The 25,216-nt window shown below is 44.2% G+C and overlaps 1 protein-coding gene across 1 annotated transcript in view; it reads right to left on the bottom strand.

Annotated features, from left to right (window-relative positions):
* The window catches only part of CAMK4 (calcium/calmodulin dependent protein kinase IV), a 241,572-nt gene that overhangs the window by 48,035 nt on the left and 168,321 nt on the right, over window positions 1–25,216 (bottom strand). The window contains exon 5 of the mRNA XM_038770360.1: window positions 19,743–19,815. Within this exon, the coding sequence (XP_038626288.1) occupies window positions 19,743–19,815 (73 nt within the window). The remainder of the gene's footprint in view (window positions 1–19,742; window positions 19,816–25,216) is intronic.

Here is a 25,216-nt window from a genome sequence, read left to right as displayed (position 1 = left end):
CTCTGAATTTGAGCAGCATTACTATTCTTAAAAAAACACTTGCAATATTAAACTGGACTAAAGGCTTCATGGAGGCCTTGTTCTTTTTGATATTTGGATTTGTAAGGGAGAAACTAGAGGACTCCTTGACACCCACCATTCATTGCAACACTTCAAATTAGGGCCAAGTCTGGATCATTCATTTACCTTCTAATTGGAGACTACATTTTCAAAGCCCTCCTAAAATCACATCTCCTCCTCGAGGTTTTCCTCAAAGACTTGCCTAGTGGATAAAGCCTGGGCCTGGTAGCCAGGGGACCTGGGCTTTAACCCCTGCTCTGCCATTTGCCTGCTGTAGGACCTCAGGCATGTCTCAACTTATCCTTGACTTAGTTTCCTCAACTGGAAAATGGGGATTCAATACCTGCTCTCCTTCCTGCTTGACTCTGAGCCCCATGTGGGACAGGGACTATATCTGGTCTGTTGGTCTGATTATCTTGTACCTAACCCAGTGCTTGGAAGAGGCTTGATGTATAGTCAGTGCTTAACAAATACCATTAAAAATTATATCTCTACTACTTATTTCTCCCTACTCTCTCCTCTGCACTTCTACAAAAGTAAAGGGAAAGGGAAAGAGGGTTGAGGGCAGAGGAATGGGAAAAAGGCAGAGGAAAAGGAAGGAGGAAAGAAGGAACCCCTGCACCTGCTCTCCCTCCCACGGCTTCAACTATCATCTCTACACTGATGACACCCAAATCTACATCTCTGCCCCTGCTCTCTCCCCCTCCCTCCAGGCTCACATCTCCTCCTGCCTTCAGGACATCTCCATCTGGATGTCTGCCCACCACCTAAAACTCAACATGTCCAAGACTGAACTCCTTGTGTTCCCTCCCAAACCCTGCCCTCTCCTTGACTTTCACATCACTGTTGACGGCACTACCATCCTTCCCGTCTGGCAAGCCCGCAACCTTGGTGTCATCCTCGACTCCGCTCTCTCGTTCACCCCTCACATCCAAGCCATCACCAAAACCTGCCGGTCTCACCTCCGCAATATTGCCAAGATCCACCCTTTCCTCTCCATCCAAACTGCTACCCTACTCGTTCAAGCTCTCATCCTATCCCGACTGGATTACTGCATCAGCCTCCTCTCTGATCTCCCATCCTCCTGTCTCTCCCCACTTCAATCCATACTTCATGCCGCTGCCCAGATCGTCTTTGTGCAGAAACTCTTTGGGCATGTTACTCCCCTCCTCAAAAATCTCCAGTGGCTACCAATCAACCTACACATCAGGCAAAAACTCCTCACCCTCGGCTTCAAGGCTCTCCATCACCTCTCCTCCTCCTACCTCACCTCCCTTCTCTCCTTCCACAGCCCAGCCTGCACCCTCCGCTCCTCTGCCGCTAATCTCCTCACTGTGCCTCGTTCTCGCCTGTCCCGCTGTCGACCCCAAGCCCATGTCATCCCCCTGGCCTGGAATGCCCTCCCTCCTCACCTCCGCCAAGCTAGCTCTCTTCCTCCCTTCAAAGCCCTACTGAGAGCTCACCTCCTCCAGGAGGCCTTCCCAGACTGAGCCCCCTCCTTCCTCTCCCGCTCCTTCCCGCCTTACCTCCTTCCCCTCTCCACAGCACCTGTATATATGTATATATGTTTGTATGCATTTATTACTCTATTTTACTTGTACATATTTATTCTATTTATTTTATTAATATGTTTTGTTTTGTTGTCTGTCTCCCCCTTCTAGACTGTGAGACCGCTGTTGGGTAGGGACCATCTCTATATGTTGCCAATTTGTACTTCCCAAGCGCTTAGTACAGTGCTCTGCACACAGTAAGCGCTCAATAAATACATTTGAATGAATGAATGAATGAACCCATTTCACCTTGAGTCTGTGATTACTTGCTGGTGGATCAGTAATAGTTGATTTGATTGGACATCACTTACTGATTCCTCCTACCACATGCAAAGAGTTATAAGGGAAGTTGGAAACACAAGTCCTTCCCTTGAAGAGCTAGCACTTCAAAGACAGAGTCAGGACAGACACCAGTAAAAATAAATAAAAAATCACATGATGGCATTAGTTGCAATCTCTACACTATCAGTCATCAGTCTTTAATAAGTGGCAACTGTCTGCAGAGCACTGAACTGAGAGCTTAGGGAATAAACAGAAGATGTATAAGCCTCAACTTAATCAGGAAAACCCACAGGCGTTGGATGATATTCCATCAGAAGTGTGCCTGGCTTTTCTGCTTACATTACATTTTAGTAATATGTGTATTTGTCTGGAGATTTGGATTCTTGAGGTACTTTTTGGCTGAAAACCTGCACAGAATCAACAAGGTCCAATATAAACATTCATTACATTTTGCATATACAGCTACTACATTTCTTTCAAATCATTTATGTTTACACATGGGGAAAGAAATGGAAAATGAAATGTGCTTCCTGCTTCTGCCTCTGGGCCTTGGGATGCTAAAGGGAGTAAAGGTCAGGGCCCTGGAAGTGAGAAAGGAAAACTCCTTTTGAGAAGCAGTGTGGTTTAGTGGACAGAGCACGGGCCTGGGAGTCAGAAGGACCTGGGTTCTAATACCAGCTCCTCCACTTGTGTCCTGTGTGACCTTGGGCAAGTCACTTCACTTCTCTGGGCCTCAGTTACTTCATCTGGAAAGTGGGGATTAAGACTGAGCCCCACATGGGACAGGGGACTGTGTCCAACCTGATTAGCCTGTATCTACCTCAGCACTTAGAACAGTGTCTCACACAGAGTAAGTGCTTAGCAAATATCGCAAAACAAACAACAAAGCACTTACCATACCTCAAGCACTGTTCTGAGGTAGATACAAGTTAATCAGGTCAGACACAGTCACTGTCCCACATAGGGTGCATGGTATCACCTCCTATAACCTATTCAATTTCCAGTTTCTTCAATGTGTCAGTGTCCCTCCCTTTCTCTGAAGCTCTGTCTTTCTGTAGCTCTGCTTTTGTCAGTGTCCCTGAGTGTAGTTTGTGTTCCTATAGACTGTAAGCTCCTTGTGGGCAGGGAAAGTGTCTACCAACTGTTATACTGAACTCTCCCAAGTGCTTAGTACAGTACTCTGCACACAGTAAGCACTCAATAAGTACCATCAATTGCTTGTTTCCTCCATTCTCCATGTGCACTCCCGTGTATGTATGTGTGTAAGTCTCTATTTGTTTCTGCATCCCTATGAGTGTGTTCCAGTGTGTCTTCATGCTTTTCTTGGGGGCATTTTTGGGTGTCTAGATCCATGCAGTGTCTTTGTGTGTGTCTATATATGCCAATTTATGTCTGTCTGTGGGTGTCTTCGGGTGTGTGCATGCAAAATGGATGCTCAATATGTCCCTCCAAATGTTTTGATACATGTGTGTGCACATGGGTGTGTGTGTGTGTGTGTGTGTGTGTGTGTGTGTGTGTGTGTGTGTGTGTGTGTGTGTGTGTGTACGCGCGCAAGCATCTGCGGTAACTTAAGGTCAGAGATAAACGAAGGCTGATGGTGGCTGGGCTGTCTCAGTGCTCTGGCTTTTATTTCGTTGTGGCATCTGGCTCTTCCCCCTTGCCTTTCACTGCCTAGCTTTTGACCTTTTTGTGGGGTGGTCGGAAGGAGTTTAGATTTCTAATTACCTTTTATCTATCCCAGTACTCTACACAGAGCTTTGATACATAGTAAATTCATCGTAAATAACTATAATTATTATTATTGGGCTACAGAGTTTTTCCTGCTACCTCTCCTCCTCTCAAGCCTAAGTTGTTATGGAATAGAATCACTCACTCATGGACCAATGAATCAAAAACAATTCAATATTCTTTTATTTTCCAATCAATCAATGGTATTTATTGAGTATACTGTGTGCAGAGCTCTCTACTAAGTGCTTGGGAGAATGCAATAGAGTTATTAGACGTGATCCCTGACCTCGAGGAGTTTACATGGACTGTATCTCATATTGATGATCTCCCTACCTCCTGTCACTTAACATCCCTGTGCCTCAGTTACCTCATCTGTAAAATGAGGATTGAGGCTGTGAGCCCTATGTGAGACATGGACTCTGTTCAACCCAATTAGCGTGTACCTACCCCAGCACTTAGTACTGTGCCTGGCACATAGTAAATGCTTAACAAATACCAAAAAAAACCCTGTCTTTCCTGACATAGGAAAGTCAGTTCCCACTACCAAATGGGAACTGGGAGTTAATACAGATGCTCATTTCTCCAGGTGGTAATATAAAAACACAACTACAATAGTACATTGCTTTTCATTTTTGTCAAGATTTTCTAAAGTCTAAAAACCTCTCTAGTGGATGTCTTCTTCTTCTGGTCCTTTGCCCAACCTGGGTTTGTCCTTGGCCTCTGGCTCTGTCTGATTGCAGTGGTCCATCAGTATCAAGTGGGGATTTTATTTTCCCTTTTACGAGTGTAGGAGATTACTTCGTACTATAAGATATCTGACTTGGTGATGGACTGCCAGGAGACCCCTAGGGTGGAATTTAGACTGACAAGTCATATAACCTCTGTGAAAATGAAAGTTTCCTCTTCCTCAACATTAATCCCATTGTGGTAATCAGAAATCCTTCAGAATAGCAAGTGTGCTTATTCATGAAAACCACAGGGTTATATTTCTAAGATAAATGAGACCACACGTGAAAATTGAAGAATTGAGGCATTAGTACATGGAAGTCTTTCCCACTGTCACATTAAGAGGGATAGTCAACAGGATAACTATGTTCCCTTTTATTTAGGAAACAATATGAAGGCCATCCCCGAGGACCAAGTAGACCAGAAAAGATCACATTTCATGCCAAAAGGAAGAAAATTCAGACAACACTTTCAGGGTGAATTGTAGTTAGCTTACAAAGGATGAAGGAATATCATCTGCCGCGGAGAAGAAAAAGACAAATTATATTACCCGGCTTTTTCTATTAAAACTGGTAATTCAGACAAAAATAAGTCAAGAAAAGGCTGCTATTTTGAGGAATCAAATTGCCGGTCCAAGTTTCCAATCTAAACTTGATATTTTGTGTCCGTTCTTTGCAGGCTTGGATGAGCTTCAGGGACAGCTAGCTCAGTACCAAATCAATAGTAGCATTTATTGAGTGTTAATCTGGACAGAGAACTGTACTAAGTGCCTGGGAGAGGACAACCAAGTTAGTAAATATGTTCCCTGCCCACAATGGCACTGCCATTTTGGGAGCTTTCATGAGTACAATTTAGTCTCCAAATTCTTCAATCAATCAATCAATCAATCGTATTTATTGAGCGCTTACTATGTGCAGAGCACTGTACTAAGCGCTTGGGAAGTACAAATTGGCATCACATAGAGACAGTCCCTACCCAACAGTGGGCTCACAGTCTAAAAGGGGGAGACAGAGAACAGAACCAAACATACCAACAAAATAAAATAAGTAGGATAGAAATGTACAAGTAAAATAAATAAATAAATAAATAAACAGAGTAATAAATATGTACAACCATATATACATATATACAGGTGCTGTGGGGAGGGGAAGGCGGTAAGGCGGGGGGATGGAGAGGGGGACGAGGGGGAGAGGAAAGAAGGGGCTCAATCTGGGAAGGCCTCCTGGAGGAGGTGAGCTCTCAGCAGGGCCTTGAAGGGAGGAAGAGAGCTAGCTTGGCGGATGGGCAGAGGGAGGGCATTCCAGGCCCGGGGGATGACGTGGGCCGGGGGTCGATGGCGGGACAGGCGAGAGCGAGGTACGGTGAGGAGATTAGTGGTGGAGGAGCGGAGGGTGCGGGCTGGGCAGTAGAAGGAGAGAAGGGAGGTGAGGTAGGAGGGGGCGAGGTGATGGAGAGCCTTGAAGCCCAGGGTGAGGAGTTTCTGCCTGATGCGCAGATTGATCGGTAGCCATTGGAGGTTTTTGAGGAGGGGAGTGATATGTCCAGAGCGTTTCTGGACAAAGATAATCCGGGCAGCAGCATGAAGTATGGATTGAAGTGGAGAGAGACACGAGGATGGGAGATCAGAAAGAAGGCTAGTGCAGTAGTCCAGACGGGATAGGATGAGAGCTTGAATTAGCAGGGTAGCGGTTTGGATGGAGAGGAAAGGGCGGATCTTGGCAATGTTGCGGAGCTGAGACCGGCAGGTTTTGGTGACGGCTTGGATGTGAGGGGTGAATGAGAGAGCGGAGTCGAGGATGACACCAAGGTTGCGGGCTTGTGAGACGGGAAGGATGGTAGTGCCGTCAACAGAGATGGGAAAGTCAGGGAGAGGACAAGGTTTGGGAGGGAAGACAAGGAGCTCAGTCTTCGACATGTTGAGCTTTAGGTGGCGGGCGGACATCCAGATGGAGATGTCCTGAAGGCAGGAGGAGATGCGAGCCTGGAGGGAGGGGGAGAGAGCAGGGGCAGAGATGTAGATCTGGGTGTCATCAGCGTAGAGGTGATAGTTGAAGCCGTGGGAGCGAATGAGGTCACCAAGGGAGTGAGTGTAGATCGAGAACAGAAGGGGACCAAGCACTGAACCTTGGGGAACTCCCACAGTAAGAGGATGGGAGGGGGAGGAGGAGCCTGCAAAAGAGACTGAGAAAGAACGACCGGAGAGATAAGAGGAGAACCAGGAGAGGACGGAGTCTGTGAAGCCAAGGTCAGATAACGTGTTGAGGAGAAGGGGGTGGTCCACAGTGTCAAAGGCAGCTGAGAGGTCGAGGAGGATTAGGATAGAGTATGAGCCGTTGGATTTGGCAAGCAGGAGGTCATTGGTGACCTTTGAGAGCGCAGTTTCCGTGGAATGAAGGGGACGGAAGCCAGACTGGAGGGGGTCGAGGAGAGAGTTGTTGTTGAGGAATTCTAGGCAGCGCGTGTAGACAACTCGTTCAAGGAGTTTGGAAAGGAATGGTAGGAGGGATATGGGACGATAACTAGAAGGTGAGGTGGGGTCAAGAGAGGGTTTTTTTAGGATGGGAGAGACATGGGCATGTTTGAAGGCAGAGGGGAAGGAACCAGTGGAGAGTGAGCGGTTGAAGATGGAAGTTAAGGAGGGGAGAAGGGATGGAGCGAGAGATTTCATAAGATGAGAGGGAATGGGGTCAGAAGCACAGGTGGCCGGAGTAGCACTTGAGAGGAGGGAGGAGAGTTCCTCTGAGGATATCACTGGGAAGGATGGGAGAGTAGCAGAGAATGTTGAGAGCCGGGGGGTTGGAGAAAGGGGGGAAGAGACTTTGGGGAGGTCGGACCTGATGGATTTAATTTTGTTAATGAAGTAGGAGGCCAGATCGTTGGGGGTGAGGGAAGGAGGAGGGGGAGGAACCGGGGGCCTGAGAAGGGAGTTGAATGTACGGAAGAGCTGGCGGGGGTGATGGGCATGGGTGTCAATAAGGGAGGAGAAATAGTTTTGTCTGGCAGAAGAGAGGGCTGAGTTAAGGCAGGAAAGGATAAACTTGAAGTGAACGAGGTTGGCATGGTGTTTAGACTTTCGCCAGCAGCGTTCGGCAGCTCGAGCATAAGAGCGAAGGAGGCGGACAGTGGCAGTGATCCAGGGCTGTGGGTTAGTGGTGCGAGAGCGGCGAAGGGAACTGGAGAAGTAATGTGGCCTAATGAATAGCAGCCACTGGAAGAAGCAGCATGGCTTAATGGAAAGAGCCCAGGCTTGGGAGTCAGAGGTCATGGGTTCTAATCCTGGCTCCGCCACTTGTCGGCTCTGACTTTAGGCAAGTCACTTGACTTCTCTGGGCCTCAGCTACCTCATCTGTAAAAGGGGGATGAAGACTGTGAGCCCCACGTGGGACAACCTGATTACTTTGTAGCTGCCCCAGCACTTAGAACAATGCTCGGCACATAGTAAGCGCTTAACAAATGCCATTATTATTATTATTATTATTATTATTATTATTATTATTATTATTATAGAGCACAGGCCCGGGAGTCAGAAGGACCTGGGTTCTGGTCCCAGATCTGCCACTTGTCTGCTGTGTGACCCTGGGCAAGTCACTTCAGTTCTCTGTGCCTCAATTACCTCATCTGTAAAATGGGGATTAAGACTGTGAGCCTCATGTGGGACAGGGACTGTGTCTAACCAATCACTTTGTATCTACCCCAACACTTAGTACTGTGCCTGACACATAGTAAGCACTTAAACATCATAAAAACCACCTTTACCTCCAAATCTCATCCAAGGGACCACACATTTCCATGACCATGCAACTTGGTGACAAGGATACAGTGCCTTTTTCATCAAGTCTCGACACCCAGCCCCGCAAAAAAAAAAAAACATTGAGTCACTGGAGAAACTGGAACCCTCATTATGGGACTCACAGTCTTCACCCTTCCCTTTGTTTTTTCTTTCTTCTGTCCCTTTTATTGCTCATTTCCCTCTATCTCTGCCCTTTCCTTTATTCACGAATTCATTCATTCTTTCATCCATCCATCCAGTGGTGTTTACTGAGCACTCACTGGGTGCAGAGTCCTGTGCTAAGCACTGGGAAAGGTCCATGGATGATCATTTAGACACCCTCTTTGGCCCACAAAAGATACATGATCTAAGAATAGGAAGGGTGTGGGGGCCGGTGGAAGGGGCTGACAGTGGACACAAAGACAAATAGATATAATTAAAAACAGACTCAGAGGAAGTTAAGTGACTTGCCCAAGGTCACACAGCAGACAAGTGGCAGAGCCAGGATTAGAACCCAGGTCCTTCTGACTCCCAGGCCCCTGGCTCTATCCACTAAGCCAGACCTTTGTTTACATCCCCTCCTCGAGACTGTAAACTCATCGTGGGCAGGGAATGTGTCTACCAACGCTCTTGTATTGTGCTTAGCACATAGTAAGCACTCAATAAATATGACTGATTGATTCATATGAGGTTACAGAGACTTAGCTCCTGCAAGTTTTCTTGCGGTTTCTGGTGATTCCAAATTTCTAGCAGGCTGGTTCATTACTCCTTAAAATGAACTCGTTTTTAGTTGGATATTTTTCTAGGTAAGACATCTTTCCCAGTCCTCCTCAGCAGGTGAAATCTCCTGCAGGGACAGTTGTTTAGGAAAGAGATCCTAGTAATCAATCAATCAATCATATTTATTGAGCGCTTACTGTGTGCAGAGCACTGTACTAAGCGCTTGGGAAGTACAAGTTGGCAACATATAGAGACAGTCCCTACCCAACAGTGGGCTCACAGTCTAGAAGAGGGAGACAGAGAACAAAACCATATTAACAAAATAAAATAGAATAGATATGTACAAGTAAAATAAATAAATAAATAAATAGAGTAATAAATATGTACAAACATATATACATATATACAGGTGCTGTGGGGAAGGGAAGGAGGTAAGACGGGGGGATGGAGAGGGTGACAAGGGGGAGAGGAAGGAGGGGGCTCAGTCTGGGAAGGCCTCCTGGAGGAGGTGAGCTCTCAGTAGGGCCTTGAAGGGAGGAAGAGAGTTAGCTTGGCGGATGGGCAGAGGGAGGGCATTCCAGGCCCGGGGGATGACGTGGGCCGGGGGTCGACAGCAGGACAGGCGAGAACGAGGCACGGTGAGGAGATTAGCGGCAAAGGAGCGGAGGGTGCAGGCTGGGCTGTAGAAGGAGAGAAGGGAGGTGAGGTAGGAGGGGGCGAGGTGATGGAGAGCCTTGAAGCCCAGGGTGAGGAGTTTCTGCCTGATGCGCAGATTGATCGGTAGCCACTGGAGATTTTTGAGGAGGGGAGTAACATGCCCAGAGCGTTTCTGGACAAAGACAATCCAGGCAGCAGCATGAAGTATGGATTGAAGTGGGGAGAGATACGAGGATGGGAGATCAGAGAGAAGGCTGATGCAGTAGTCCAGACAGGATAGGATGAGAGCTTGAATGAGCAGGGTAGCGGTTTGGATGGAGAGGAAAGGGCGGATCTTGGCAATGTTGCGGAGCTGAGACCGGCAGGTTTTGGTGATGGCTTGGATGTGAGGGGTGAACGAGAGAGCGGAGTCGAGGATGACACCAAGGTTGTGGGCTTGTGAGACGGGAAGGATGGTAGTGCCGTCAACAGTGATGTGAAAGTCAAGGAGAGGGCAGGGTTTGGGAGGGAACACAAGGAGTTCAGTCTTGGACATGTTGAGTTTTAGGTGGTGGGCAGACATCCAGATGGAGATGTCCTGAAGGTAGGAGGAGATGTGAGCCTGGAGGGAGGGGGAGAGAGCAGGGGCAGAGATGTAGATTTGGGTGTCATCAGTGTAGAGATGATAGTTGAAGCCGTGGGAGCGAATGAGGTCACCAAGGGAGAGAGTGTAGATCAAGAACAGAAGGGGACCAAGAACTGAACCTTGGGGAACCCCCACAGTAAGGGGATGGGAGGGGGAGGAGCAGCCTGCAAAAGAGACTGAGAATGAACGACTGGAGAGATAAGAGGAGAACCAGGAGAGGACAGAGTCTGTGAAGCCAAGGTTGGATAGCGTGTTGAGGAGAAGGGGTGGTCCACAGTACAGAAACCAATGTGCAGGGCTCAGCAAATTACCACTCCTCAGATACTCTCTTCCTGTGTTTGACTTCTCTTGATGTCTTTTCTCAGTACCTCTCTGCTTCCTGTTGTTGTTTGCTAATTATTCATCGGATTACGGGAGCAGCTTGCTGGTCAACCTCAATTTTTCACTCATCATTAATGAGTGGAAGAATAAATTTGATGAGCTCTGCCTATGTAAATGATTGGATTTTTTGCAAAGCTTTCTCTGCTCTTGGCAGAGGCTAGCTTTCTCTTCAGACTCACTAGAAGGAGCATTTCACACCCTAATTCATTCTCTGTGCCTCATTTCCCTCATCTGTAAAATGAGAATTAAGACTGTGAGCCCTATATGGGATAGGGACCGTGTTCAACCTGATTATCTTGTACCTACCCCAGTGCTTAGAACAGTGTTATAAGACCAATTCTGTTATACAGTACTCTCCCAAGAGCTTAATACAGTGCTCTGCACACAGCACTCGATAAATACGATTGAAGTGCTCAATAAATACGATCGCATGATCCCTTCATAACTTCTACGTATCTATTCAGAGTACCCCTAAATTTCTCCTTAAATCTAATAATATTTGTAAATGGCTTTTGTACAGGCTGGGGCTGATTGTAGACCCCACGAAACACAGCAGTTTTCACACCAGTGCATCCACTGGATTAGAATTCCTAGAAACTTGAAGAGTAAATGCTCCATGGCACTTGTGAGGCCTATTGAGAAGTTAAGTCAGGCCTAGTCAAATGGCTGGTCAAACCCCAGATTTTCATCTCAGGCAGGGATTTATGTGCTAGTATTCTAATGGAAATATTCGATCAGCGGAATGGGAGATAAAATATGCTAATTTATTTTTACCAATGAGGATCTCCCACAAAATCTTATTTGGGGCTACATAAGTGGTCAGAAAACTACTGATCCAATACTGCTTGCCAATACATCATTTTTTCCAGGAATGTTAAATGGTCACAGGGTATAGGTACGATATTCCTTGGAACAATTAAATCTACCTAATGAAATTTGTCAATCAATCAATGATATTTACTGAGAGCCAACTGGGTGCGTATTAAGCACTTGGGGGTGTATAACCATGAGCAAGAACTTGTGAAATACACCACAAAGAAGATGATACACTCAGATAATTCATCTCTTTTCTACTCTCTAGTTATACAATGGATGCAAAACAATTCCCTCTTTCAATGATCATCAGCTGTCAGTGATGGACAGAATTCAGCCCAGCCTTTTAAAAACATTCAGTCTCTTGGGTTAACTTCTGGATTATAAAAGTCAGAGTTGACTAGTGTACAAACCCATAGATGCGTATTTTAGACTCCAAATGTTCCCTGATCTGTAGGCAGGGTTCTGGAAATCTTGGGGAATCAGTAATATGTTACTTTTAGTGGAGAAATGTTGCTCAGAGAAAACTGAACAGATTGCACAGGTTCTAGGTGCTTTATGCAAAACAAAATCTGCAGGAAGTACAAAGGGCAGAAACCTTGGTAAATTGGAAAAAATGGAATATTAAAAATAATCCTACATTTAGAATGCATTAAGATTAACAGTGATTCAAACATGAGCTAAAAATAAAGCTAAAACCATACAGGGAGTTGCTAAATAATGAAAAGAATGTAGTAGCATATGGAAAGAGGAAAAGATTTCCATACTGTGATTATCAATCAATGGCATTTACTGAGTCCTTAACTGTGTGCAGAGCACTGTAGTAAGCACCTGAGAGAGTACAGAGTTGGTAGACACGTTCCCTTCTCAAAAGGAGCTTACAGCCTAGAGGAGGAGCTCACAGTCTAGACTAGTAGAAAAAACCTCTTTGGGATCCTCCTTAGAAACCAGGTTACTCTGCAGACACCACGTTGGCAATTCAGTGTAAACCCCTTGACTAGGGGCACGCCACACCTTCGTGTGGGCATCGGGCATGGACTTTCAGTTCTGGGGTCCCATGCAGGTAGATGTAGTGGGGTTCCAGAAGAATACTCTGACCTACAAGCACCTTGGGAGTCAGAAGGTCATGGATTCTAATCCAAGCTCTATCACTTGTCTGCTCTATGACCTTGGGCAAGTTATTTAACTTCTCTGTGCCTCAGTTACCTCATCTATAAACTGGGGATTGAAACTGTGAGGCCCCACGTGGGACAAGGACTGCGTTTAACTCGATTTGTTTGTATCCACGCCAGTGCTTAGTTTAGTGCCTAGCACATAGTAAGTGCTTAACAAATACCAAATGAGAAGCAGCGTGGCTCAATGGAAAGAGCACGGGCTTGGGAGTCAGAGGTGATGGGTTCTAATCCTGACTCCGCCACTTATCGGCTTTGTGACTTTGGGCAAGTCACTTAACTTCTCTGTGCCTCAGTTGCCTCATCTGTAAAATGGGGATTAAGACTGTGAGCCCCACGTGGGACAACCTGATCACCCTGTATCCCCCCAGAGCTTAGAACAGTGCTTTGCACATAGTAAGTACTTAAATACCATAATTATTAAATACCACAATTATTATTATTATTATTAATACTATCTGCAGGGTGAGACTAGCAGCTCCAGAAGCAGTCCAAGGCTACAAGCTAGGGTTGGACCAAAAACTGGTGAGGGCGAAGACCTGGTATGAATTAGAAAGGAGACAAATGAAGCTCAGTGAATGTAGAGCTAAGGACGCTTTTTGAAGAAGTGTTTGTCACACTGGGTTTTAAAATAAATATTGAGACCTCCATAGGCATCTTGTGGTGCGGGGAGGGGGCAGGAGGAAGAGTTAAATGTATTCCAGAATCTGCTTGTTGAACTCCTCCATACCTGGTTCTATCAATTTCTTGAAAGCCCTATTCAATAGAGAGGAATGTGGCACCTAGCAGCTGCCCTTGATTTTCATTATTAATGTATGTAACCAGGTCAAGGATTGGAAAGGAACTACCATGTGAGCCTCTAATTTTCCTGGCTAATTTCCTATCAAAATAAGCCAAATCCACAATACCTTCACCTCACTGATAGAGAGGACTTACTTCTACAGTCCTCTATACCATAAGCTCATTGTGGGCAGTGAACATGTCCCCCAACTCTGCTATATCATTCTCTCCCAAGCACTTAGTACAGTGCTTTGCACACACAGTAAGAACTCAATAAATGCTTCTGATCGATTGATTACTAGGGGCTTCCGAAAGACACGCTCTAGAGAAGGTTTCCCCAAAACCAAATTACTATGGGAAATCATTAAAATCTTCTGTTAGCCCAAAATAGGTATAATTTATTCATAAAGAAAAGTATTCATTGACGTTAGTATTAAAACAAATAAAGGCACCAAGGTGGTATGGATGCCTTGGAGTCATCATCTGAAAAATGTCTTTTAAAATTTCCAGCAGAATTGCTGGCAAATTTTAAACTGACAGTAAATAACTGGGGTTTTTTTGGACAGAGCAAAGTTCATGCCCTGCGAAGTGATTGTTGTAAAACTTTCAAAAACACTTTTCCAGAGTGCACATGTCAGATAGACTTGACCTAACTGTTGTAGGTAAAGAGATTTTTGAGTTAGTCTCTCTCCAGGGTTACTCCTAAATTAGCTATCCCCAAAATAAATGGACCTTTCTTTGGGTCGAAGAAATGGTAGGGTCACAAGACTCAAGATGGTGCAGAATAGAAATGAATTCCCTCTGGGCAGGAAGTGCTTCAAGCATTCCAGCAGCTGGCTATCAAGTGCCAGCTGGGCAGTAAAGAACACTCAGTTTGCACCTATGGTCAGCCATTGAGAGGACCACATGGCACCAGTTGGCTAAAGGCTGAGCTCAGCCACTCTCTACTGACCCTGGGAGGGAAGAACAACCCCCACTCACCTCCAAACCTCTCTCATCTGATCTTCTCCTGTCTACTGACACCTCTCTGAAAGGGGCTAGTTGTTAAGAGATTTTTTCCTACCGAGATAGTTTCCCTTGTGCTTCCAAGGAGGCAGTCTCTTGCGTGGAAACTCTTTCTAGATTTCTAAAGAAGCAAGTGCCCTGTTAGAAAAGGTCAATGTGAACAGTATCAATTTTCTGAACAGTTTTCAGCATTGCATTCTGGGTGAGGCACAGTTAGTTGAACCACATTCAACCATAAGTGAATATCACAGGGACTATGTGAAAGTTTGTTTCAACTGTAAAATCTGCTCTGTGATACTCTTCGTTCCCTCAGAAGCACACCCGCATCCTCTGTGAGTAGTCAGTTCTCTTTTCCCTCAGCTACCCTTCTCTCCTTTTAACCGTGGACACCTCCCCTTGCCCCCTCTTACCTCTTCCCCTGCATCCCCCCCCGTCGAGAACTTCCCTGGGCTTCCTCCTCTCCATTATATTCACTTTCTGGGGACACATTTCCTCTCATGGTTTCAGCTGCCTCCTCTATGCAGGTGACTCCCAGACCGGTTTTTCAGAACCTGACCACTCCACGCTATCAATCGCATATTTCCTCCTGTCTCCAGGCTATCCCACCATTACCTAAGTCTTGGCATGTCAAAAACTATTCATATGCTTTCTCTCCCAAACCCTTCCTCACCACCTCATCGTTGTAACTGATACTCTATGCTACCTACCTTCCACACTCATAACCAAGGATTGATTGATTGATAAATGATTGATGCCCTCATATCCCCCCACCCCAATTTAGCCAGCTGGCTCACTATCCCACACACTTGTCCCTGCCACCTGGATTGCATCTTTGTCAAACCATAACCTTCTCCTCTTTTCAAACTCTGCTAGAAGCTCCCCTCTTTCCATAATCCTGGGCCAACTCTCTCTCATGAAGGATTCCAGCCATTCTAGTTACCACCCAGTAGATATTCACCTCTGTAAATTACATATGCTCTATATGCTTCTTTCTCTCCCACACAGCATTTGGGTCCATGTTTGTGTTAATTCTTGCTCCTACAATAAAATGTAAATTCCTTGAAGGGAGAGACTAGAGCGTGTCTCTTCTTTTGTTTCCGTCAGTCCTGTCCAGTGTCCTACATGTAGTGGGTGTCCGATAAATACATGTGAATGAATAAGCAAATTTTTACATACAATTTAAGCTGTTGGCCTTACATGAAGGCCTTACTTTATTGCTTCAACCTCTTTCCTTATTCTCTTTCTCTTCTTTACATATTGATCATTTTTTTGCTTCCCACATTTCCTTCTTCATGCTTTTCTTTCATACTGTAAAATAGGAGAGGAACAATCTTCCCCACCCCCTTCCACCCTTTCCAGATGGAAAGCCAGTTGGCTGAATTTCATCTTTAACCAACTAACACTTCCCCTTTGAACACAGTGACTGAGATGACAGGCTCATAGAATCTACCCACTTGTACACAGCACTGTACTAGGCTTTATAAAGAACTGAAAAAAAACCCAAACAAAAACAGTCGTTGACCCTTGGAAGAAAGAAAAAATAGTTACAGGTAGAGTGTGTTAGCTTCAATCTTAAAAAATATTTTTTCTATCAATTTTTGCTACTGGGTAGAGAAATGAAAAGAGTAGAAAGACGGCTGAGGAGAGAGGAAGAAGGGTTTGAAGAGAAAGATGGGAAAGATAAAGATGGAAAAGATAAAGAGAAGAATACAGGCAGGGGATGAGGAAAGTAGGTATGGAACTGGAGAAGATGCTAAAGGAGAGTAAAAAATAATAATAATGAGGATGATGATAGTGATAACAATAATTAGTAGTATTTGTTAAGCACTTACTATGTGTCAAGCACTAGGGTAGATACAAGATAATCAGGTCAGATACAGTCCCTCTCCCACATGGGGCTCAGAGGCTAAGTAGGAGGGAGAATAGGCATTGAATCCCCATTTTACGGGTGAGATCATTGAGGTCCAGAAAAGTGAAGTGACTTGACCAAGATCACACAGCAGGCAAGTGTTGGAGGTGGGATTAGAACTCAGGGCCTTCTGACACCATGCCCTGTGTGCCTATTAGGAAAATAAAGTCTAATTTTTGTGAGAAACAAAATAGGTTTCCAAGTACAGTGACTCATTTGGCCAAGTCCTGAGCAGAGAGCATGGTAGTAAGAGGTTACTCTAAAAGGTCAGATTAGATGTGACCTGATCGGGCAAGAGGATAAACCTGTCAAACAACACTGGTCACAAAAGCCCTGAGAACAAGCTTCCGCATAGTTATAAAAATCCCATGTTCCTAAAGACTCCTGATCATCGATACTCTGCACAATGGAGGTAAGTGCCTCACTCAGGAATGGAGACCCCAAACACTCATACAAAATAAAGGGCACAATGGAATCTACTCCTGAGGAGGGCACATTCATTTGATTCCATGGCCACATATTCCACTCACGCCACACCCAACCTTGCAATTTGTGCTGGTGCTAACATGGGAACTGAGCAACTGAACGTGGAAGGTGTATGCCATCACTGCTAATGACAAGCGATCCAAGCTCTGTGACAGCCGCTCGCTACCCTTAAAGTACCAGACACGGTGAACAATAATATACTTGATGGAATGAAAAAACACAGCCCTTCCATAACACATACTTTCACTATGCATTTTGGAGAGACCGCTTTTAAGGCATCAGGGGACGTGACTAGATAGAGAGGGGTACAATGTCGGAAGAAATGGAAGTGCAAAACTGATCAAGGCACTAGTCCTGTAACGCGAGTTTTCCTTAACCTGGGGTTTCTCAGAAATATAACTCCCCACAGTATAGGAGAACTGAGTACATGCACACATCTATACAGAAAAACAATACAAAAAAATCCTATTATACATGACTGTCAAGACAATATTCAGCATTAATGCACTGAAAATATTCCTTAACCACCCACAGTTTTTCTGATTATACAAGTGTAAATTTTTGCATAGGAATGCTATGACTAAGAAAGGTTAATCTGGTTTATTTTATTCTAATGCATTAAATCAAAGTAAGATAACTAAGTGAATGGATTTTATAACCTTTATAAGTCTAATAACCATGCCCCTCAGTTTATAACAAAGTTTTATGCCACTTTTTCTTTCTACCTGTATAATTATTGTTATAGAATTTCATTGCTTTGAGCCATCACATTTCAGAACCTTTCATCCAAATCCCACTTTGGGGATTAGTACTGAGATTTGAATAATGAGACACAAAATTTTTGAACAACAAAAGATATCTAATTCCCTCAGGAATAGGAAGATTCAAAACAAAACAAAACAAAACAAAACAAACAATTTTTGAATTAGTCTTCCAGAACTTAACTAAACTCTTCATAGCCATTTCTTGACAATAAGTTAGGTCCAAAAGAAACAACATTCAGAACAAGCATACCATTAATCTCAAATATTCAATATGGCCTAGTGTAAAGAGCACAGACCTGGGTTCCAATCCTGGCTTTGCCAAGTGCTTGCTGTGTGGCCTTGGGCAAATCACTTAACTTCTCCATGCCTTAGTTCTCCTGTTCTCCTTTAACTTTAGTTCAGGAGGGAATATAAGAGTTCAGTTTTGGACATATCGAGTTGAAGTAGCAGGTGGGAGATTTGGATAGCTCAATCACTATCAATAGCATTATGGGCAAAGCACACGGTATACAAGAGGTAGATACAATCCCTGCACTCAAGGAGCTTTACAATCTGGTGGGGGAAACAGACAGTAAAAAACAGTTACAGGTAGGGGAAGGGTCTGAGTATAAAAGCATGTACACAGGTGCTGCAGATATCCCAAAGGCAGAAAGAAGCATGAGATTATAGAACAAATGAAAAGTTAAGGCTGGAGATTGAGATTTGGGCACAGAGGTAATAGTTGAAAATCTATGAGTAGATAAGCTCCTTGAGAAAATTAGTGTAGCTCAAGAAGAGTGAAGGAACTAAAACTGAGCTTTGTGAAACATCCAGAATTACAAGGTGAGGGGACAGTGAAGAATCATGAAAGGAAAACTGAGAAGGGATGGTCAGAGAGATAGGATGAGAACCAGGAGAGCTTTGTGTCAGTAAAACCAGGAGTGAGGAGTTTCTATGAGGAGGAGAGGGTCGCAGTGCCAAAAGAGACCAAGAGGTTGGGAATGAGGTTGACAAAGAAGAAACTGTTACATTTTGCCTACAGGAGGTCATTTGAGCTCAGTGAAAAGGATAAAATACAGACTTGGGGTTCAAGAAGTAGATTAGAATAGAAGCAGTGGAGATAAAATATTCAATCTGTTCAAAAAATTTAGCTGAGAATGGGAGAAAGGACAGAGGGCAAAAACTGGAAGGTGTGGTGGAGTCTAGGGATAGCTTTTTCAGTATGAAAGAGACTGGGCATATTTGAAGGCAGAGAAGAAAGTGCCAGAGGTGAATGAGAGGGTATGAGTGTAATAATAATAATAATAATGGCATTTATTAAGTGCTTACTATGTGCAAAGCACTGTTCTAAGCACTGGGGAGGTTATAAGGTTACAAGGTGATCAAGTTGTCCCACGGGGGGCCCACAGTCTTTAATCCCCCCTTTTTTTTTTGTTAGGGGAAGAAGCCATTGGAGAACGAAGGGGCTAACAGTCTAAGTAGTTAGGAAGGAGTGTACTGTCACTGAAGTCTGATTACCTTGATTCAAACAAGCGCCTCGAAAATGAATAGTTTGAAGAAAAGATTTTCCAAGAATTTTGACTTTGACAAAAAGGAGACCACCTTGGAGGGATGGCTTCACCCCCACAGCTTTTGGGGGCAGAAATAGTAGCATAGGTTGCTTGGTTCTGAAATATAGCAAGGGCTGTGGGAATCAGCAGGGACTTAACCTCTACCCATTGGGTGCTGCATTGCTGGGTTCAGCCCAGTGGCTCTTCTTGTGGTCTCTGGGAGCCCTGTCTCCCCCAGCCCCACCCCACCTTCAATTCCCACTCTCTCGATGCCATATCTCTGTGAACCCTTTTGAAGCTCCATTCTAAATTTGCCCACAAGCTCCAAATGAAAAGTTGGCACCAATGCCCTAGCCTGTCGACTTACAAAAATATTCTTCCCCCCCAACACAATTATATGCATTCGGAAAATACTGAATACTCTGGTCTCCATTGTACGCCAGGGCCCATATTTTATCACACTGAAAAGATCAGATTAAGAAAGTAGAAACAAAGTCGGGAGAAGAGGTACCATTGATAGCACAATTTTTTTTAACATAAATTACAGAGAGGAAAATCACTTGGCAAAGAGAGAAATAATTTTAGTGAGCTTGCTTTTTGATGTCCCAGGACCATATTTGCATCTTTGAGGTCTGGAAAAACCAATAGGAAAATAATTATAGAATACTTTTTCAGCAGGTTTGCTTCCAAAAATTCACATCACTTTTGCAACTGTGTACTTAATAAATAATTACTCTGTAAGAGTGAAAGACTTATAAGTGTTGGGTCGATGACAGTAATACTTACAGCAACTGCCTCCAGGATTTGTTTAACTGCATCAGCCGCATCCCGCTCACTGTAATATCCCTTTTCCACAATCCTAAAAGGAACCAAAGAAATATGGCTGAGCACATGAATTCACAGGAGTAGAGGGGATCAAATAAGGCCCTTTTGTACTTTCCAAATACCGTCCATCATTAACCCTGTGATAAAAAAAAGATTACAAATTGTGATACCCTGGATGTTATATGTACTGCAGAAAGCTAAAGAAGGTGTTTCTTCTGCTTTTGTTTCTGTTGCCTCTGGCAAAAACACACACACACACACACACACACACACACACACTCCACCCCCCACCACCCCAATTCCTGATGCTGGCAATAAGCTTTGGGTTTTGTTTGTTTTTGATACAGATACAGTTGGAAAGACCCACGACAAACCCTTTTCTAGCCTTGAAGAGTTTCTTCTGGACCTCCATCCCAGTTTTGAAGTTCTAAACCACAAAAAGGGGTCTTGCCTAGCCTAGAAAAGGTCCTGGATGATTCTCCTCTGCACAAATTCTGGTTCATGGGAACCCCCACCCCACCCTCATTCAGAGGCTGAATTATTCTAGGACACTCCCTCTCCACCCCCCACCCCCAGAACTGATGGACTCCAAGAGGGAAGGCATCCAAACACTTGGAGGAACCCCAAAATTGCTCCAGATTTCCAGGGTCCTCCAAATGGAAAGGTCTAGTCTACGCCAAAACACCTAAAATTTATGTTTATTTTGATTTGTATCTCTGAAAATTGTTGGGGACTTTTGGTGAATTGGTGGAAGGATGGAAAACTAACTTTGACCCTTCCCCTTCAAAACCCCTCTCCATCTTCAGAGTCCTTCTGAAATTCAACTACCACTGAATTTCTATACATAGCCTTTGTCTCCCCCAGTAGACTGTAAACTCTTTGTGGGCAGGGAATGGGTCTACTAACTCTGTTGATGTGTACTCTCCCAAGCACTTAATGCAGTGCTCTGCATGCAGCAAGTGCTCAATAAATACCACTGATAATTGTCCCAGGTTGTATCTGCCAAAACCTGGTGGCTCTCCCAGAGTATGTTACGGTACCTACAAAGATTCAGGGCTGGCAATTTAATTTGGCCATTGGCTTCCAACCAGGTGGTTATATCATTGAGACCTGCTGTGAAGAACCACTTCTGGCTCATAGTTATTCTTAAGGGCACCTTTCCCCTCCAGAACACAGTGAAGCAACAGCAAATCTTGTGCCATGGCACTCTATTCAGCTCTGACACCTGATTCAAGATTTCTGAGTCTTGCCCAAGGTTTCTTTGGAATGGGGATTGACTGTGAGCCCCCCATGGGGCAACCTGATCACCTTGTATCCCCCCAGCGCTTAGAACAGTGCTTTGCACATAGTAAGCGCTTAATAAATGCCATTATTATTATTATTATTTGGAACACACAAATTCGCATCTCTTTAAATAGCATTGAGCCTCAGACAAAAAAACAAAAAACAAAAAATAGTGTCAAAATTAAACCTGACAATCCCTTCAATATTTACTGGGGGCACTGTTTTATAATTTATACAGCATTGCATGTCTTCTGAAAGGATAGGGGAACTCCCTGATAAACAACTTTTCACCTAGCTTCATAATAATAATAACAATAATGATGGTATTTGTTAAGTGCTTACTATGTGCAAAGCACTGTTCTAAGTGCTGGGGAGGTTACAAGGTGAACAGGTTGTCCCACGGGGGGCTCACAGTTTTAATCCCCATTTTACAGATGAGGTAACTGAGGCACAGAGAAGTTAAATGACTTGCCCAAAGTCACACGGCTGACAGTTGGCGGAGCTGGGATTTGAGCCCATGACCTCCGATTCCAAAGCCCAGGCTCTTTCCACTGAGCCACGCTGCTTCTCTACTTCATGAAGTGGATATGGAAAATGGTTTAATGGTAAAATCTAGAAGTATTCCATTCCCTTTTATCCCATGTCAACTGAGAAGGCGGGTATTAAATTTAATCCCCATAAACAAAAATAATTTTTAAAATTAAACTTGGAAACTCTTAACAAACCCAGGACACTAATCTCTGTAACTGTATTGCCCCTAGGCTATCTGGAACTTGCTACAACTTCAATGGTTAAAAATCCCAGATAAGTTATTTGCTAATTCCAAATACCACTCTGGCACCATAGGAAAAGCCAAATTCACAATATACAAGTATCCCTGAGTCAAAAAGATTCTTCAAAAAAAAAGGGTTGATTCTGAAGAGCAATGCACAGTGCTCTAATCTCATTTCTCCGGACACCAATTTATTGCTCATGACTTTCCCCCTGCCTCGAACTCCCCATTTCATATCTAAGAGATGACAGCTCTCCCCATCTTCAAAGCCCTTCTGAAACCATATCTTGTCCAGGAAACCTCTCTCAAGGAATCTCCAATCATTCCATTTTATATCCCCCAGCAGCCATTTCAGTCCTTCTCTGCCACCTAGGCACTTAGTTCCCACAGCCCACAGGGAATGCATCTACCAACTCTGCTATAGTGTACTCTCCTGAAAGTGTAGTACAGTGCTCTGCATACAGTAAGTGCTCAGTAAATATGATTGATTGAACACCAAAGCACTTATGTACATATCTTATATGCTCTAGTACTTCCTCCCAACTGAAATTAAAGTAACTTGCCTCCCTTGCTAGACTGTAAGGTCTTTGTGGGAAGGGGCATTGTCTTCTAACTCTTTAATATTTAATAATTTAAATATAATTGTGGTATTTGTTAAATGTAAACTCTGGGGTATATATAAGATAATCAGTTGGGACACAATCTTGTCCCATGTGGTGCTCAAAGTTTAAGTAGGAGGAAAAACGGGCATTGAATTCACATTTTACAGATGAGGGAACTGAGGGACAAAGAAGTTAAGTGACTCGCCCCAGGTCACACGGCAGACAAGTAGAGGAGTCAGGAATAGAACCCAGGGTCTCTGGGTTCCCAGGCCCATGATCTTTCCACTAGGCCATGCTGCTTCTCTTCCAAGAACTTAGTAGTGTTCTACACACAGTAGGCCCACAATAAATACTATTGATTGATTAATCATTGCAAACAACCCAGCAATTGTTAATCAAATAATCCTGCTAGATCCAGTGAAAAGCCTTCTTGGACTTCAATTCTGCCAAAAGAGAACATTTCTTAGTAGTGCCAGGATTAAAGCAGGGGAAGAGGTAGACAGTCACAGCCTGAAGGGACTGGTAACCCAGATAATGTAATCATTTAAAGACTTTTAAAATGGTTTGCCCTGCAATTCATCCAGCTACCTTCTCTGTCCCCAGTCCAACCATTTGATCTACTGCCAGCCTAAAGAACATCAAAATGACCTGGGGAAGTGCTCATAAGTGAAGCAAAAATTCTCGAAATGAGGGCAATGGTCACAGTGGTTGGCCAAACTCTTATTTTGTTCATCAAAAAAGCTGTGCAAGAGGAAGAATATTAGCTGGGATGCCCAGAATTCCAAGGGAACAATCACTTCCATCAAGACAACTGAAAATTGGTAGTAAGTGCTGCAGATCAATATCTCCTGTGAAATCCTATCATAGGCTAGTTGGAAGTTTCCCTGCTGCATGGTAGATCTTGGTTGTGAAAACTAAAAACTTAATCTTATGGTTCTGATTTGAAACCACTAAAAGAAACGTGCTGTGTGATTATGAACCTCTTCTTAAATTAGCAGAGCATTATAGCCTGATAAATAGCCTGAGGAAAACTGAGACTAGGCAAGACCTTGCACCTGGAAAACTATGTACAGCCATAGATGACATAGCTGAATACATTCTCTGAATTCTGCTTCCTAGACAGAACACTATCCAATCATGCAAAGATAGGTAAGGGAGTAGAAAACCAAATCAAAAAGGCTATTATGTCTTCTGGGAGACTGGCATACAGTGTGGCACCTACATGGCATCAAAGTTCAGACCAAACTGGAGGATGAGAAACCACCTTCAGGGCTGTGAAACTTAGGCCTCCCTCAGAAGATCTATTTGACTTGTAGAAAAGTTCCACCACAGCCACCTATGCGCCTACTCACCAAGTCACAAGACAGGATCACAGGTCCTAGAACTTCCACCATCAAAACAATATTTGTCACACCATACTTTCCTTGGGTAGGACATGGGAGAAACGTGGAAAATCGCAGCATACCTTAACAGCTGCCCTAAGGGGCAGTGAGGTAACCACAAATGCGATGGACCAGATGAAAACCTTAAAGACACAATCAGTCAATATTTATAGAGCACTTGAGTGTGACACATACAACAGAAACAAGATGCACGTGACGCTAAACCTCAAATAATAACTGTCCACTTAGTGGGAAAAACAGTGTGGCTTAGTGGAAAGAGCAGATGTTTGGGAGTCAGAGGCTGTGGGTTCGAATCCCGGCTCTGCCACGTTAACTGTGTGACTTTGGGCAAGTGACAACTTTTCTGTGCCTCAGTTACCTCATCTGTAAAATGAGGACTAAGACTGTGAGCCCTAGGTGGGACAACCTGATAACCTTGTATCTACCCCAGCACTTAGAACAGTGATTGGCACAGAGTAAGCACTTAAATACCATCATTATTTATTATTATTTATTATTTAGATGTTACGAATTGTCCTGAGTCTTCCCCAGTATCCCTCCAGGTTGGCAGCATGGGAAGAGTGTTAAAATAATCCAAATCGGATCTGCCGTTAGGCAGATGTCCAGATTTCCAAGTTCCTGAAGCAGGCAGGACTAGCAATATATGTTTCCATCACCACCAATCGGTGCATCATCTTCAAATACTAAGATAAATTTCCCCAGATCCAAAGCCATAAGAAGCTGCAAGGGAAAGGCATCTGAGCTGCGCAGTCTTTGTACGGTGCTTGGGTGAAGTAACTGTGTTATACTTATGTGGGAATTATGCTCTCCGGGAAGGGTCTGTCACTAAAACGGGGCAAGGAGGAGAGAAAGTGTAGAGGGCTACTTAAGGGATACGATTAACCTAGAAATTTGTGTTAAGGAGAAAAAGCACAGAATCCATCCCTAGCCATTTTTGAATGTGTGTGTGCATGCGTGCTAGTTTTCCCCCATTACCTTCCATCCCCCTTCAAATTTTCCAGGTAATGTTCATTTCAGTCACGTTTAAAGTATGTGAACCGGTGCCCAGATCCCAGACCCGGGTTCTAATCGCAGTTCGGCCAGTCGGCAGCTGTGGGACCTTGGGCAAGTCACTTCACTTCTTTCTGCCTCAGTTACCTCATCTGTACAATGGGGATTAAGGCTGTGAGCCCCACGTGAGATATGGACTTAGCGCTTTATTAAGCGCTTAGTACAGTGCTCTGCACAAAGCGCTCAATAAATATGATTGATGATGATGATATGGACTTTGCTCAACCTGATTAGCTTGTATCTACCCCAGAGCTTAGATCAGTGCCTGGCACATAGTAAGTGCTTGACAAATACCCTTGTCTTGCTTTATGCCATCGACTCGTT

The sequence above is a fragment of the Tachyglossus aculeatus genome, chromosome X3 (assembly GCF_015852505.1).
Source record: "Tachyglossus aculeatus isolate mTacAcu1 chromosome X3, mTacAcu1.pri, whole genome shotgun sequence".
In the NCBI taxonomy this organism is placed as follows: Eukaryota; Metazoa; Chordata; class Mammalia; order Monotremata; family Tachyglossidae; genus Tachyglossus; species Tachyglossus aculeatus.
Note: the sequence above shows the minus strand (reverse complement) of the source record. Positions and strands in the feature narration are given on the sequence as shown.